The sequence below is a fragment of the Stomoxys calcitrans genome, chromosome 3 (assembly GCF_963082655.1).
Source record: "Stomoxys calcitrans chromosome 3, idStoCalc2.1, whole genome shotgun sequence".
NCBI classification, from domain to species: Eukaryota; Metazoa; Arthropoda; class Insecta; order Diptera; family Muscidae; genus Stomoxys; species Stomoxys calcitrans.
Genome location: NC_081554.1, coordinates 168,714,485 through 168,730,653, shown reverse-complemented (window position 1 = coordinate 168,730,653; position 16,169 = coordinate 168,714,485). Strand labels below are relative to the sequence as shown.

Here is a 16,169-nt window from a genome sequence, read left to right as displayed (position 1 = left end):
GGGCAAACAAAGAACAACTTCCAATTTAACCTTCTAATGGACGAAGAAACGATGTGTGCAAAGTTACGGCTCATTATCTTCATTTTTAGACCCATCATCATACGATGGGTTGGGTTTCCGTTTGTAACACATCGAAATATTGGTCTAAAATCCTACAAAGTGTATATATTATTGATCGCCATGACGTCTTAAGTCGATCTAGCCATGTCCGACCGTCTGTCTATCTAAGGAAAGCACACAAACTTTGGAAAGAGTAAAGCTTGGCGGTTGGTATTGTAAATCGGCCATATTGGTGGATGTTTTGTTATAGCTCCCATATAAACCGATTTTCCGATTATAACAGTTAAGTCCCTATGTAGCGCAATTCTTATCCGATTTGGCAGAACTTTTGTACTGTGACATTTTCTATGACATCCAACAGATGCATGGTCCAAGACGGTCCAAAACCTGATATAGCTACCATATAAACCGTTGTAACGCTTATACTTCTTGAGTCCCTAAGCAGCGCAATTCCCATACGATTTGGCTGAACTTTTGTACCGTGACGTTATATCCAACAAATGTACAGAGTGTGGTTCAAATCGGTCCAAAACCTGATATTGTCCCGCTTACACTTCTTGAGTCCCTAGGCAGCGCAATTCTTATCCGATTTGGCTGAAATTTTGCACAATGACTTCTACTTTTAGCTTCAACATGCTTGTCTTGCTTGTCTGAAAAATGAACTTACATTGAAAACTTCTACTCATAGAGCTGTTGTAGGTCCCCTTAATGTTTAGAACTCAAATTTAAAGAAAAAATACTTTTTCATCCATTTTCCACATCTCAATTTATTTCATCCTATTTTTTATTATTTTTTTTTTTTGAATTTTTTATTGTGATTGCTTTGTCATCACACTTGCTATATGACTATACCACAGAGTTTACTCATCCGCCTTAACAACCTAATAGTTGTAATAGTAGTTGTAATCGAAGTGACCGAACTTCTCATACTTGTAGTCGTAGTATTTCTCAAAGGTATCGTGATGATAGATCTTGGCATCCTTGAAGAACATGTTGGGCACAAAGAATTCAAATTCATCAATCTCACGATCCAAAGGATAACCGAAGGGATATTCGTCAATGTGACGAACGCCAGAGCCAATGCCGCATGAGTAGTTGTAGTCGTAGGTGGAGTAGGCATCATACGAGGCAGTGAAGGGATAGACAAAGAAGAAGAATTGCACAGGCATACCCTCGAAGTAGCCACGGGGCAAGACCAAACGATCCGGGAAGCCACAATGGGGTTCCGAGTAATCCAAGGGGAATTCGTATTTGCCCTCATAGGCCAACATCACGAATTTGTACAATTCAGTGTAGGTGGTGCGATCATCGGTGGTCCAGTAGAAGTCCTTGGAGCTGCGCTTGAAGGTATTAACACCCGATTTCAATTCATAGTAGAATTCATCGATTTCGTAGAAGTTTTCGCGATTCTCATCCAATGGGATGACATGGCCGAATTCATCATATTTGGGTCCCAAGAAAGCACGGATGACAACCTTTTGGGGTTTATCCGACTTAATGGAGTACTCAAATTCAAAGTTCTTGTGATTGAGGCGGGCTTGACGGGCCAACAGGGTCTTGTCCCATACAAATTGGCCATCAACGAAAGTGGGCTTATCGTTCAACAAGTTGGTGACATCAAAGTCCACCAAATCGAAGTAGGTAACCAATTCGCTGATCTTGACATCCTCAAATTCAACGCCCTCGAAGTACAATTCCTTCTTGGTGTAGGCATCAACATAGTCGTAGAATTGGTAGAAGACATCATGGACCTTCTTGTAGAACTGATAGAAGACGGGGTCACGCAACATGGTTTCGTAGTTCAAGAAGACATGGGGATGTACATAGAAGTCCGATTCATCCACATCAGCCATGTAGGAGTGGGCATAGATGTACCAGAAGGTGGCAAAGTATTTGTCAAAGCTGTCAACATTGCCTTGCATGAAATCACCCAAATATTTCACTGACTCAGGTTTGTGCATATCAATCTTAGTGCCATCATAGGTCACATAGTAGCCCTGGGTGATGATGTCCTCAATGCGCTTGAAGAAGCCCATGACCTTGTGGACATATTCGAAATTGCCATAGGTTTCGTATTCGAAATAGTTCTTGCGGTAGGAGAAGCCAACACCATTGTAGTTGATCAATTGTGGATCATAGCCATACTCGACTTCAGTGAAGAAAGAGAATTCGGGGATCTCACCATAGCCATGAGACAGACGTTCCATATAGTAGCGAGCCAACAATTGGCGGACAACATAGAAGTAGTATTCACCACGACGATCCTTATCCAAACCGAAAGACTTGCCGTTCAAGAATGGAGCATAATCCAAGTTGAAGTAGTACCAGAAAGAGTTCCATTCAACATCCTCAGTGAAGTAGGACAATTCAGATTCCTGATTGTAGAAGTAAATGTCGCGGGTGTAGTCCACAGGCATCCAGAATTTCTTGACATCCTTGATCATATCCAAGTACTTGGAGTCCTTGTTGAAGTGATCGTAATTGTCACGGATCATGAAGTGATCTTCGCTGTACCAGTGTTCGCCCAAGCCCATGACCTTCCACCATTGCCAAACCTTCCAGTCCTTGGTGTAGAAGTAGTTGTAGTACTGATAGTGATATTTGTCATCGAATTCCTTAAAGTATTTGGAGTAGTCCTTGTACAAGAAGTCTTTGTATTCCTTTTCGTACATGATGTATTTGCTCCAAACATCATAATCGAATTTCTCAGCTTCAAAGACGAATTTGCTATTGAAGAAGTATTGAGGGAAAATTTCATAAATGGCAGGCAAGATGAAGCCTTGGAAGTCATCACGATGGATGACGGCCAAAGTCAAGGCTTGTACAAAGACACCTTCGTTGGCAAACATACGGGCCCAGCACACATTGCGTTGGAAGACTTCCCAGTTCTTGGCATAGTAGAAGAAATCGAATAAGCCATATAATTCCTCGAAGTGGGATTCCACAAAGGCACCATAGAATTCACCCTTGGGCAAGGTCACACCATGTTTGAAGGCCTTATAGTATTTGTACATATATTCGCCATTATAGTCTGCAGGGAACTGTAAAGAAAAATTGCAAAATTTGCTCTTCAAGGATTTCGGTGTATTGAATATTTCTTACCACATAATCTTCCTTGTTGAAGGTGAAAGTCTTGCCCAATTTGATGTACTCCTCGAAGAACAAAGGATCCTCCATGCGGTAGACAATTTCGAAGAAGAATTTTTGTTTGGCCAAAAATTCCTTGTCGGCAAATTTGGTTTCCTTTTTGGGGAAGGGAGTGGCAGCCACCAGGCCCACTATGACCAGTAAAGCGATGGCAATTTTCATGATCGGCGTATTCGTCGTCGTCAACTTTGCAGGAGATCAAAAACTGTCCACGGATTAGAGATGATGCTACGATCAGTTCCAATACCTAAAGACTGTAATTGTTGGCTAATTGCCTGCAGGTATTTATACTAAATCATAGAAACCCAGTGTTACGCTTATCTCAGGTATTTGAAGAAAATTACTTGAGACCTTGATATAATTCCATGTTATTTCATTTGTCATTGAGTGTGACTTTGAACTTGAGTTGTTATAATGCCAGGCTTGAGCTTATCTTCATGTTCTTTAATTGTGGCATGGCTAGAAAGACAAACATGCTAGATTAGATCTTCTCAGGCACCTTAAACTGACCTTAAGATTTTATTTTTAGTTTTGCGGCTTTGAATTTTGAATGACTAATTGGACAGTTTGTCTTCAAAGTTTTTAGTTTTTTTTTCTTTATAGAAAGTTTGAAGAGCCGATTGCAATAAGTTGAAATTGTCTTTATAAATAGTCCGCTTTCTAAAGCCCTATACGTTTAAATGTTTTGTAAACCAGGTGTTTATCAATTTGCTTAGCACTTGAAGGACGCAAAAAGGGTTCTTTGTAGTTTTGGTCAATTTTTTATATCTAAAAACTTGGGTTGGGTAAGGTTTAAGCGTCAGTCTGCTATCAGACTCACTTTGGCGTTTTCGTCCATTGTGATACCACAGGAGAAGGAAGTTGCCCTCTATTTCCCCCCATTGAACCATCCGGATCGCTTTAAAAAGCTTAACAACTTGCGAATGTTCACATCCGCTAAATCGGACGAGTTCTCTAACAAATGGGAACCTACAGTGGAAATCCTTACTTGACTTCCAATGCGGGACACACACGCAGCAGATGTTCTATAGTCTCTTTTTCCTCGACGTCTTCACAGTTTCGGCAAAAGTCGTTACTGGAAACCTTCTGTCTGTCAGCACGACTAGTTTCTCAAATTGACCAGTCCAAGTTTTCATCCATAAATTGCATGTTTATCACGCGATTTTGCTCAAATTTATAACGGTGAGTTGGTTTAGACCCCTACACATCCTTCTAGAATATGGTGGCGTTCATATTTGGATATAACTGCCATATACACCAATCTCCCGATTTACTGTTTTTTCACACATATTGGCTTATTTATTCATTGATTTCGCTAAAATCGGGAAGAGTGAGCTGATTAAGACCCTCGACGACCGTGCTTTGATGTTTGACCTAGATCGGACTATATTTCGATATTAATGCTAATTCATAAGTGGCGCGTTTTTACCGTATTTCGTCGAAATGTGAAGCAAACTTGCCCATGAACATTCCATTAAGGATAAGCGGACATGCCATCCCCTGCCAAATGCTGGCCAATGGTGGTTAATATAAATATATACCTGAGTTGTGTCCATAGTCTGGCTGATCTTAATATCTTAAAAATGCAATTGAAAAATTTGGTGTGATGTTATAAAAAAATGTTTAAAATTTAATCGAAGATTTCTTATTAAAATTTGATCGAAAATTTTTTAATAAAATTTGATCGAAAATTTTTTAATAAAATTGACCGAAAATTTTTTATTAAAATTTTATCGAAAATTTTTTATTAAAATTTTATCGAAAATTTTTTATTAAAATTTTATCGAATATTTTTTATTAAAATTTTATCGAAAAATTTTTATTAAAATTTTATCGAAAATTTTTTAATAAAATTTTATCGAAAATTTTTTATTAAAATTTTATCGAAAATTTTTTATTAAAATTTTATCAAAAATATTTTATTAAAATTTTATCAAACATTTATTTGCCATTTTACGGCAATTTTATCAAAAATTATGAAATTGTATCATTTTTATTGAAAATCGTTTTTTGCTCTATTTTAGATTTCGTTAAAAATTCTATTGAAAATTTTGTAAATCTGTTAACGAAAATTTTATAGAATTTCTATTCAAAAGCGGGTACAAAATTTCTGGAAAATTTTTATAAAACTTTTATCGAAAATTTTTTAAATTTTTTTCTTGAAACTTTATAAATTTTTTTTTTTAATGTTATCGAAAAAACTTTTTAATAGTTTATCGATAATATTTTTAATATCATATCGATGAAATTTTATCGATAATCGTTTCAAAATTGTTTCAAATTATCTTCAATCAATTGAAAAAAATGTTAAAATTTTATCAAAAATATGTTTACAACTGTGCAGGCAATTTTATCGGCATTAATGAAATTTCCAGAAAAAAAAATTTGAAAAAATGTTCGATAAGTTTCATAAAAATTTTCGATAAAAGTTTTTCAAGAAAAAAAATTTTAAAAATTTTCTATAAATTGTTTACAAAATATTTCCTAAAATTTATCGAAAATTTTTTAATTATTTTTTTATCGAAAATTTTTTATTAAAATTTTATCGAAAATTTTTTATTAAAATTTTATCGAAAATTTTTTATTAAAATTTTATCGAAAATTTTTTAATAAAATTTTATCGAAAATTTTTTATAAAAATTTTATCAAAAATATTTTATTAAAATTTTATCAAACATTTATTTGCAATTTTACGGGCAATTTTATCAAAATTTATAAAATTATATCAGCATTTTATTGAAAATCGTTTTTTGCTCTATTTTAGATTTCGTTAAAAATTCTATTGAAAATTTTGTAAATCTTTTAACGAAAATTTTATAGAATTTCTATTCAAAAGTGGGTACAAAATTTCTGGAAAATTTTTATAAAACTTTTATCGAAAATTTTTTAAATTTTTTTCTTGTAACTTTATAAAATTTTTTTTTTTTTAATGTTATCGAAAAAACTTTTTAATAGTTTATCGATAATATTTTTAACATCATATCGATAAAATTTTATCGATAATCGTTTCAAAATTGTTTCAAATTATCTTCAATCAATTGAAAAAAATGTTAAAATTTTATCAAAAATATGTTTACAACTGTACAGGCAATTTTATCGGCATTAATGAAATTTCCAGAAAAAAAAATTTAAAAAAATGTTCGATAAGTTTCATAAAAATTTTCGATAAAAGTTTTTCAAGAAAACAAATTTTAAAAATTTTCTATAAATTGTTTACAAAATATTTCCTAAAATTTATCGAAAATTTTTTCATTATCTTTTTTTAAATTTTGTTCAGATTATCCTAAACTGTGTACAAAATTTATCGAAAACTTTGTAGAAAATTTATCAAAAAAATTTTTAAAGCTTTTCGAAAAAATATATCGAAAATTTTGAACAAGTTTCATCCAAAATTGTGTTAGAAATTTAACGGAAATTTTCAATGAATATCCCGAAAAAAATTAAAAAAAAAATTTTTGATAAATTTTGTAAAAATTTTCGATAAGTTTTTCTAGAAAATAATTTTCGATAAATTTTATAAGAATTTTCTATGAGTTTTTTATAAAATTTATAGAAAATTTTTAATGAAATTTCCAGAAAAAAAGAGTTTGGATAAAAATTTTCGATAAATTTTATAAAAATTTTCGATGAAAAGTTTTCAAGAAAAAATTTTTTTTAAATTTTCTCTAAATTTTATACAAATTATATAAAACTTAGGACATTTTCCTAAAATTTATCGAAAATCTTTAAATTTTTTTTTTAAACTTTCATCGAAAATTTTTATAAAATTTATCGAACAGTTATTTAAAAATTTTTTTTTCTAAATTTCTATTATGGATTTGTTTTAAAATTTCATTGCTAATTTCGAAAAACTTATATCGAATATTTTGTAGAATTTTTTATTTCAAAAAAATGCATCGAAAATTTTGTACAGATTTTATCCAAGATTGTGTAAAAAATTTATTGAAAATTTTGTAGAAAATGTAAAAAATTTGTTAAAGCTTTTTGAAAAAATTTACCGAACTTTTTGAACAAATTTTATCCAAAATTGTTTTAAAAATTTATTGAAAAATTTTAATGAAATTTTCAGAAAAAAATTAAAGAAAAATTTTTCGATAAGTTTTGTAATAATTTTCGATAGGTTTTCTAGAAAAAAATTTTCGATAAATTTTATAAAAATTTTCTATGAGTTTTTTATAAAATTTATGGAAAATTTTGAATGAAATTTCCAGAATAATAATTTGGAAAAAATTTTGGATAAGTTTTATAAAAATTTTCGATAAAAGTTTTTCAAGAAAAAAAATTTTATAAAATTTCTGTTAATTTTAAATTTTTTCTGTAAATCCTAAAATTTATCGAAAATCTCTTAATTTTTTTTTTCGAAAATTGTTATAAAACATCAATTTTTTTTTTTTTTTTTAATTTTTTTTCTGGAAATTTCATTAAACATTTTTCCTAATTTCTATTATGGATTTGTTTTAAAATTTCATTGGTAATTTCGAAAAACTTATATCGAATATTTCGTAGAATTTATTTTTTTTCAAAAAAAAATTCAATTTCTTGTACAGATTTTATCCTAAACTGTACAAAATATTTATCGAAAATTTGTTAGAAATTGTATCATAAAAATTTTAAAGCTTTTCGAAAAAATTTACCGAACTTTTTGAACAAATTTAATCCAAAATTGTTTTAAAACTTAAAAAAAAAAAAAATTTGTAAAAAAATTTCCCGAAAAAAATTTGAAAAAAAGTTCGATAGGTTTTATAAAAATTTTCGATAAGTTTTTCTAGAAAAATTTTTCGATAAATTTTATCAAAGTCTTCTATGAGATTTTTATAAAACTTATCGAAAATTTTTTTCTTGAAAAACTTTTATCGAAAATTTTTAAAAAACTTATCGAAAATTTTTTTTATGGAAATTTCATTACAAATATTTCTTAATTTTTTTTATCAAAATCTTTTCTAAAATGTATTCATAAATGTTATCGAATATTATTTTATAGTTTCGTCGAAAATTTTGTATGCATCATATTGATAATAATTTATCGATAATCATTTCAAAATTGTTTCTTATTATCTTAAATCATTTTTCCGAGTGTGTGTTTGTTTCAAATTTTGGGGTAATATATGTTTAAAATTTTATAGATAACTTTTGATAAAATTATATCAATAATTTATTGAAAAACGTTTTCTGCTTTATTTTTTATGTCGTTGAAAATTTTACTGACAATTTTATAAAACTAATCGAAAATTTTTAAAAAATGTTATCGAAAATTTTGTTAAAAAATTTATCGAAAATTGTGTAAAAAATGTATCGAGAATTTTGTAAAAATTTTTTCCAAAACTGTGTAAGAAATTTATCGAAAATTTTCTAACACGTTTATCGAAAAAATTGATCAAAAATTTATAACTGCGTTATCGATAATTTTTTAAAATTGGAAAATTTTTTTACATTTTTCCTCAAATTTGTTTATTTTGACGGAACATTATTTTTAAATTTTAACAAAGTTTTGCAAACAACTATCGAAAAATTGTGTTAATTTCTATTTCGTGATGAGCTACATGATCGAAAATTTTATACAATGAAAAAATGAAATCCACTGGAGATTCACCACACCAACCATGAGTTGACGCATTCCCACCCCTTGGTAAGGAGGGGGTCATCATCAGAAATCTATAGGTGTGAGGGCTTCAAAGGTCGTATATATGGGCAGTTTGTATTTATGTCGAAGAAATTGCAAAAGAGAAAAATATTTTTTCACTCCTTCAAAAAAATTATTTAAAATATTTGAAATTTTAGCAAAAATTTCGTTAAAAATTTAATAGAAAAGTTGTGGATTTGTTTTTTTTTTTGTTTGTAACCAATTTTTTTTTTCTGTGTACACTTTGCGTTTGGAAAATTTTAAGAACAATTTGTAATAATTTTGATTTTTTTTAAATTCTGGCCAAATTTTATTTTTAAAGAAAAATTTTCAGTATAAAAAACACAGTTCTTAATATTACAAAAATTATTTCTTTGGCAAATTTTTGTATAAAAAACCACTTTGTTAAAAAAATTACATAATTAATGAAAAGTAAATTCGAAAAAAAATATTACATTTTATCTCTGAAATTACGTAAATCGTTGCTTTTAAACAATCAATCCCTCTTTCGAAGATTGTCAATGTTCAAAATTTGCTTTTCTGCCATTTGCTGCGCAAACAAAGAACTTTTTTGATGGCGAAGCCAATCTTAAACTGTAGGCTGTTTCCAACTGAATTTCAATAGAATATCCCTTGATAAGCAACACCTTATCTTTCTCCTTTGCTTTTTCAAAGTCAAAGTAGAACCTTGAAATAAAGCAATTAACACCTGTTGACAATTGAAAATGCCTATGAAGATAAGAGCTCACCTTGATTTGGTATAAAAACCCTGAAGCCAGCTCCTACCAAGCACAGTCTTTAGGTATTGGAGTTGATCGCTGGATCTTCACTAATCCGTGGACAGTTTCCCTACTCCCCCCAAAAGTTGACGAAAAAACAAGAAGCAGAAGGAGCAAGTAGCAAGAAAGAATAATGAAAGTCACCATTTTATTATTGGCCATTTTGGGCCTAGTGGCCGCTGGCCCTTATCCCATCAAGGACACCAAATTTGCCGATAAGGAATTTTTGGCCAAGCAAAAATTCCTTTTCGAAATTGTCTATCGTGTGGAGGATCCCTTGATGTTTGAGGAATACATAAAGATTGGCAAATCTTTTGTCTACCACAAGGAGGATTACAATGTGAGTTAGGGGGCAATAGATAACAACAACTAACAACAAATCCTGAATACTTTTTGTTGCATATTCAATTTTTCAGCTACCCGAACATCACAATGACTTTATGGAGAAATACTATAAGGCCTATAAATACGGTGTCACCTTGCCCAAGGGCGAATTCTTTGCTGCCACCGTGGAAACCCACATGGAACAATTGTCGGGCTTGTTCGATTTCTTCTACTACGCCAAGACCTGGGAGATCTTCCAACGCAATGTCTGCTGGGCCCGTTTGTATGCCAATGAGGCGCTCTTTGTGCATGCCCTAACAATGGCCGTTATGCATCGTCCCGACTTTGAATATTTCACCTTGCCTGCCATCTATGAAATCTTCCCTCAATACTTCTTCAACAGCAAATTCGTGTTTGAGGCCGAGAAGTTTGACTATGATGTATGGAGCAAATACATCATGTACGAAAAGGAGTACAAGGATGTCATCTACACCGACTATGCCAAATATTTCAAACAGTACAAAAACTACAACTACTTCTACACCAAGGACTGGAAGGTTTGGCAATGGTGGAAACTCATGGGCCTGGGCGAACACTGGTACACTGAGGATCATTTCATTATGCGCGACAATATGCATGACCTCAGCAAGGAGACCAAATACCATGAGATGATGAAGGACGTCAAGATGTTCTGGATGCCCGTTGACTATACCCGCGACATTTACTTCTACAACCAGGAATCTGAGTTGTCCTACTTCACCGAGGATATTGGCTGGAATTCGTTCTGGTACTATTTCAACTTGGACTATTCCACCTTCCTGAAGGGTGACGATTTCGATATGGTCAAGGATCGTCGTGGTGAATATTATTTCTACATCGTTCGCGCCATGTTGGCTCGCTACTACATGGAACGCTTGTCACATGGCTATGGTGAGATTCCCGAATTCTCCTTCTTCAGCGAAATCGAATATGGCTATGATCCCCAACTGATTCATTACAATGGCGTGGGCTTCTCCTACCGCAAGAACTACTTCGATTATGAGACCTATGGCAACTTCGATTATTTGTACAAGGTCTTGGGCTTCTTCCAACGCATTGAGGGTATCATCACCCAGGGCTATTACACCACCGCCGATGGCCACAAGATTGACTTCCACAAGCCTGAGGCCATTGAATACATTGGCAATATGCTCCATGGCAATATTGATGCTTACGACAAATACTTCTTCACCTTCTGGTACTCCTATGCCCACATGTACTTCGGCTATGTGGAGAATACCGACTTTGTCTATCCCCATGTCTTCCTGAACTACGAGACCATGATGCGTGATCCCATCTTCTATCAGTTCTACAAGAAGGTTACCAATGTCTTCTTTAAATTCTACGAATTCGTTGATCCCTACACTTACAAGGATTTGTATTTCCCTGGTGTCGAAATTGAGAAGGTGGTGGTCAGTGATTTGGTGACCTACTTCGACTTGGTTGATTTCGATGTCACCAATTTGATGAATGAGAAGCCTACCTTTGTGGATGGTGAGTTTGTTTGGGACAAAACCTTGTTGGCCCGTCAAATGCGTCTCAATCACAAGGACTTTGAATTTGAGTTCACCGTTAAATCGGACAAGGATCAGAAGGCTGTTGTTCGCGTCTTCTTTGGACCCAAATATGATGAATTCGGCCAAGTGATTCCCTTGCATGAGAACCGTGAGAACTTTATAGAATTCGATGATTTCTATTATGAGCTGAAGGCCGGTGTAAATACCTTCAAGCGCAGCTCCAAGGACTTCTACTGGACCGCGGATGATCGCACCACCTACACTGAACTCTACAAATACATTATGCTGGCCTACGAGGGCAGCTACGATTTCCCACTGAACCACAACTACTCCCACTGTCTGTATCCTGATCGCTTGGTCTTGCCCCGTGGCTGGAAGAAGGGCATGCCCATGCAATTCTTCTTCTTCGTCTCGCCCTTCACTGGATCGTATGAACCCAGCTACAGCTATGACTACACCTATCACTGCGGTGACAAACGTGGCATTCACAATACCGATGATATGCCTTTTGCTTATCCCTTCGATCGTGAAATCGATGAGTTCGAATTCTTTGTGCCCAACATGTACTTCAAGGATGTCAAGATCTATCACAAGGACACTTTCGAAAAGTACTACGACTACAAGTACAATGAGTTTGGCAGCTTTGATTACAGCTACTTTTACAAATACTAAAGCGATGTATGAATGGATGTATGTGGTGAGCAATAATATGTGGTTCTGAAGTTGTTGATAGCCTTAAGCTGAATAGAAAAAAATCTTAAATGCAAATAAACGAAAATGTAAAAAAAAATTCCAAAAAAAAAACAAAATAAAAATGGGTTAACAAAATTTTATGAGGCTATTTAATGAACGAAAGGCGTAAGGGAAGGCTGCAAGACGAAAAGTAAATTCCCATATCCAGCTATCTGATTGAATTTCCACATCCTTATAACTCCAAATATCCTCTCGAGGGGTTGTTTAGTTCCCATATTCTGATGTCTGATTGGAATTTTCCATAGGTACCTGAGACGTAGCTGGCGCCACCTGTAAGCAATGCGAAAGCATGTTCTGAAGGTGACGCACTGTGTTTTAGGTCATTAAGGAATTGGGGAATGTCTACTACATTCGGTGATGATCTCTTGTGATTTCCCAAATAAAAATCCTTATCGGCTGGTATGCCCGCTCTGAAAGTTTTAGGGGGAGGTGTAGTTCCCCCTTTAGGTGTGTATGTATATGAGGGGTTGGAAAGGCCTCTGAAATAATGGAATAAAATTTTAAAGTCATATTTGTACGCTAAGTGCATTCAACGGCTTTTTGGGAGCGTAAGGCAGCGTTATACTCACATTCCCATATCTAGATGGCGGATTAGTAGACCACCCATACCTACACGACCACCCATACATACATTCCCGAATGTGTATAGCAGTTTCGTACACCAAGGGGTCAACTACACACAACATAAAGTAAAGGGAACGCTTCCAGAATGGTGAAAGCGTCTCTTGAATGTGACACACTGGGTTTTAGGACATTAAGGAATTAGGCAATACCCAGCGTGGCTAACCACATTCAGTGATGATCTCTTGTGATTTCCCAAAGGCATTTTCGCATCTTGTCTTAAAAAAAAAAACAAAAATACAAATATAAAATCCTCATTGGTTGGTATGCCCGATCGGAAGGTTTTTGGGGGAGGTGTAGTCCCCCTTAAGGCGTGCATGTCCGTTGAGGATTGGGAAGGCCTAATAATAATTAAACAAAATTTTAAAGTCAGATTTGTACTCTAAGTCCATTCAAAGGGTTTTGGGGCGTAAGGTAGCGTTATACTCACATTCCCATATCTAGATGGCGGATTAGTAGATAGCGGGTTCTTTACCCAACATTTTTTTGGAAGCCTACGACGACCACCCATACTTACATTCCCGAATGTGTATAGCGGTTTCGTACACCAAGGGGTCTATACACAACATAAAGTAAAGGGAACGCTTCCAGAATGGCGAAAGCATCTGAGTTTTAGGACATTAAGGAATTAGGGAATAAATAGCATAGTCTACCACATTCAGCGATGATCCCATGTCAAAGGCATTTTTCTTATCTTTTGGTCCTAAAACAAAACAAAAATAAGAATAAAAACTCATCGGTTGGTATGCCCGCTCAGAAGGTTTTTGGGGGAGGTGTAGTCCCCCTTTAGGTGTGCATGCCCGTTGGGGGTTGGGAAGGCCTCTGGGATAATTAACTAAAAATTTTAAGTCAGATTTGTACTCTAAGCCCATTCAAAGGGTTTTTGGGGCGTAGTTTGGCCCCATACTCACACTCCCGTATCTAGATGACGGATTACTACGAAAGGGGATCTTTATCCAATATTTTTTTTTTTTTTTTGAATGCCTAGGTGGCCACCCTTTCCCACATTCCCGAATGTTTATAGCGAATTCAACTACAAGGGGTCTGTACTTCACTTCAAACTTCTCACATATCAATGAGTGATGTCCGATTCAAGTTTAACCCTCCGATGAGTGACAGTTCTCAACTTCACGGCCGTAAATCATGTTTTTTTTCATATAATTTTTTTTTTTGATTTTTTGTTTTGTTTTTATTGTTTATAACTAAATTCTACATATAAAAATAATTTTTTAAATTTTTTTAATTTTTTTTTTTTAGCATGAATTTTCTTAAGACTATTATAAAAAAAATTAAAAATTATTGTTGTTGAGCGTGTACTACTTGTCCCTGCCCTGTGCGCAAGTGTTGCAGCAATGTAAAAGTGTGCTATGTTCTCCGCAAACAGCGTTGCCGCAGCCGAAGCAGTATGCCCGCGTTTTCCGCTGCCGCCCGTACTCAGAACGGCAAAGCCTACATGACGGTCTACTTGACCTAGCCGCAAACGACGGTACATTGCCTTCCATCGATCTTGGTAATACCTGAAATGAAAAGAAAAATAGAAATAAATAGAATACAAATAGAAATACAAATAAATATAAATTCTATTCTTGAATTAGAAGATGTTTTCTTACCCTGACATCGAATGCTTCCATCGCATTGCGTATCCTTGGATAGGAGGTTATATGGTTGTTCAGGGCACGTTCTTCGATATTTGGTGTGGCCAATTGTTTCGTTAGCAGTAACAAGAACGACCGCCGTCTGTCACTCCTTTTTATAGGCTTCATTTCGTTGTAAATCGTAAAAGCAGCCAATGCAGCGACGTCCAGCATATTATAAAACATGACCAACGGCCATCGTTGTGTTGCTCTTTTGCAGCTGTAAGTGCCTGCCCTTGGTTTATCTCCCGTTGTTGGTTTGGCAGTTTTCCCAGAATATATCATTCCTTTCACAGGATAATAACTCTGTGAGTCGCATAACCACTATACTTTCAAACCATACTTGGGTGGCTTTGACGGAATATATTGTGTGAAGCGGGTGCGACCTCTGGAAGGGAACAACTGCTCATCAACTGTTAGTGCTTCATGAGGAGTGTAAGCTGCTGCCAAGTTGTGTTGCAATATTTTCCAAATGTCGTCAATAGCCGCAGTTTTGCTGTTGATGAGTCGCTGTTGTCGAGTGTTTCCATTGTCGAATCGAATAAATTGCTTTATACACATGAAGCGATCGTACGACAACGCAGCGTTGCTCGACGTATCCTTCAGTTTCGGCATCTGACTCTTCAGCATGTTGGTATGTGCGATCTTCCTCATCATCCTCAACTTCATAATTATCAATTGCAGCAATATCAATTTCTTCATCTATAAGATCAGCAAATCTACTATCAGTTGCACGCCTTTCATCCGCAGTCATTTGCTGGTAACGTGTACTACGGCGTACAACAATTTCAGCAACGTCCACATTACTTGCATCTGCCATATTTATATTTTTGTTTCTATCACACACGATTTTACTCTTCGCTGTCTAAACTTTGACTGATTTGGTTTACAAAACTACAATACAACTTCTTTTATACTCTTTCGTACGTCTACCTGAACTCAAAGACATTTAGGGATTACTTCACTGATGCGCAGAAATAAAGTTGAGAATGTATAGAATAAAGTTGTTCTTAGAATTTTTTGTGGGTGTGTATTGATTTTGCCATTCCGTTTGCAACACATCGAAATATCCATTTCCGACCCTAGAAAGAATATATATTCTTGATCGTCGTAGAAATCTTAGACATTCTAACTATGTCCGTCCGTCTGTCTGTTGAATTCTCGCTACTGGCTTTACAAATGAAGATAATTAGCTGAAACTTTGCACAGATTCCTTCTTTGCCCATAGGCAGGTTAAGTTCAACGATGGGTTATAGCGGACTATATCTTGCTATAGTCCCCATATAGACCGATCTTCCGATTTAAGGTTTTAGGTCCATTAAAGCCACATTTGCTATCCGATTGCGGTGAAATATGGCACAATGTTTTTTTTAGGCTCCTCGATATTCGTACTGAGTATCGACAAGATCGAGCTATATTTGGTTATAGCTGTCATATAGACGGATCTCCCGATTTAGGGTCCATAAAAGGCGCATTCATTATCAGCTAAATTTTGGCACAAGGATCTATGTTAGTCTTTCCGACAACCATTCCCTATATGGTCTGCATCGCTCTATAGTTGGATATAACTGTATAACTGCCATGTATACCGTTTTCCCGATTTAAGGTCTTGGGCCCATAAAGGGACCATTTATTACCCGATTTTGCAGACATTTTGCACAGTAGGGTGTATTAC

At 34.5% G+C, this 16,169-nt stretch overlaps 3 protein-coding genes across 3 annotated transcripts in view; 2 read left to right on the top strand and 1 right to left on the bottom strand.

Moving 5' to 3' along the window:
* Nucleotides 1–16,169, top strand: part of LOC106084977 (semaphorin-1A) — a 1,175,174-nt gene that overhangs the window by 570,730 nt on the left and 588,275 nt on the right. The window lies entirely within an intron of this gene.
* LOC106084966 (arylphorin subunit C223) lies at nt 808–3,464 on the bottom strand. The gene is made up of 2 exons (XM_059364737.1): nt 3,163–3,464; nt 808–3,101 (listed from the first exon to the last, which is right to left on the bottom strand). Exons 1-2 carry the CDS (start codon nt 3,367–3,369, stop codon nt 942–944), a joined length of 2,367 nt encoding a protein of 788 aa, XP_059220720.1. The 5' UTR covers nt 3,370–3,464; the 3' UTR covers nt 808–941.
* Nucleotides 9,676–12,245, top strand: LOC106084974 (arylphorin subunit C223). Its single transcript, XM_013248964.2, has 2 exons — nt 9,676–9,946; nt 10,023–12,245. The coding sequence occupies exons 1-2, from the start codon at nt 9,740–9,742 to the stop codon at nt 12,156–12,158; spliced, it is 2,343 nt and encodes a 780-aa protein (XP_013104418.2). The 5' UTR covers nt 9,676–9,739; the 3' UTR covers nt 12,159–12,245.

Coding starts and splice junctions, on each gene's coding strand:
- LOC106084974 (XM_013248964.2), top strand. CDS start 9,740: ATGAAAGTCACCATTTTATTATTGGCCATTTTGGGCCTAGTGGCCGCT. Junction 9,947..10,022: donor ACCACAAGGAGGATTACAAT/GTGAGTTAGGGG, acceptor TCAATTTTTCAG/CTACCCGAACATCACAATGA.
- LOC106084966 (XM_059364737.1), bottom strand. CDS start 3,369: ATGAAAATTGCCATCGCTTTACTGGTCATAGTGGGCCTGGTGGCTGCC. Junction 3,102..3,162: donor TCAACAAGGAAGATTATGTG/GTAAGAAATATT, acceptor TTTTCTTTACAG/TTCCCTGCAGACTATAATGG.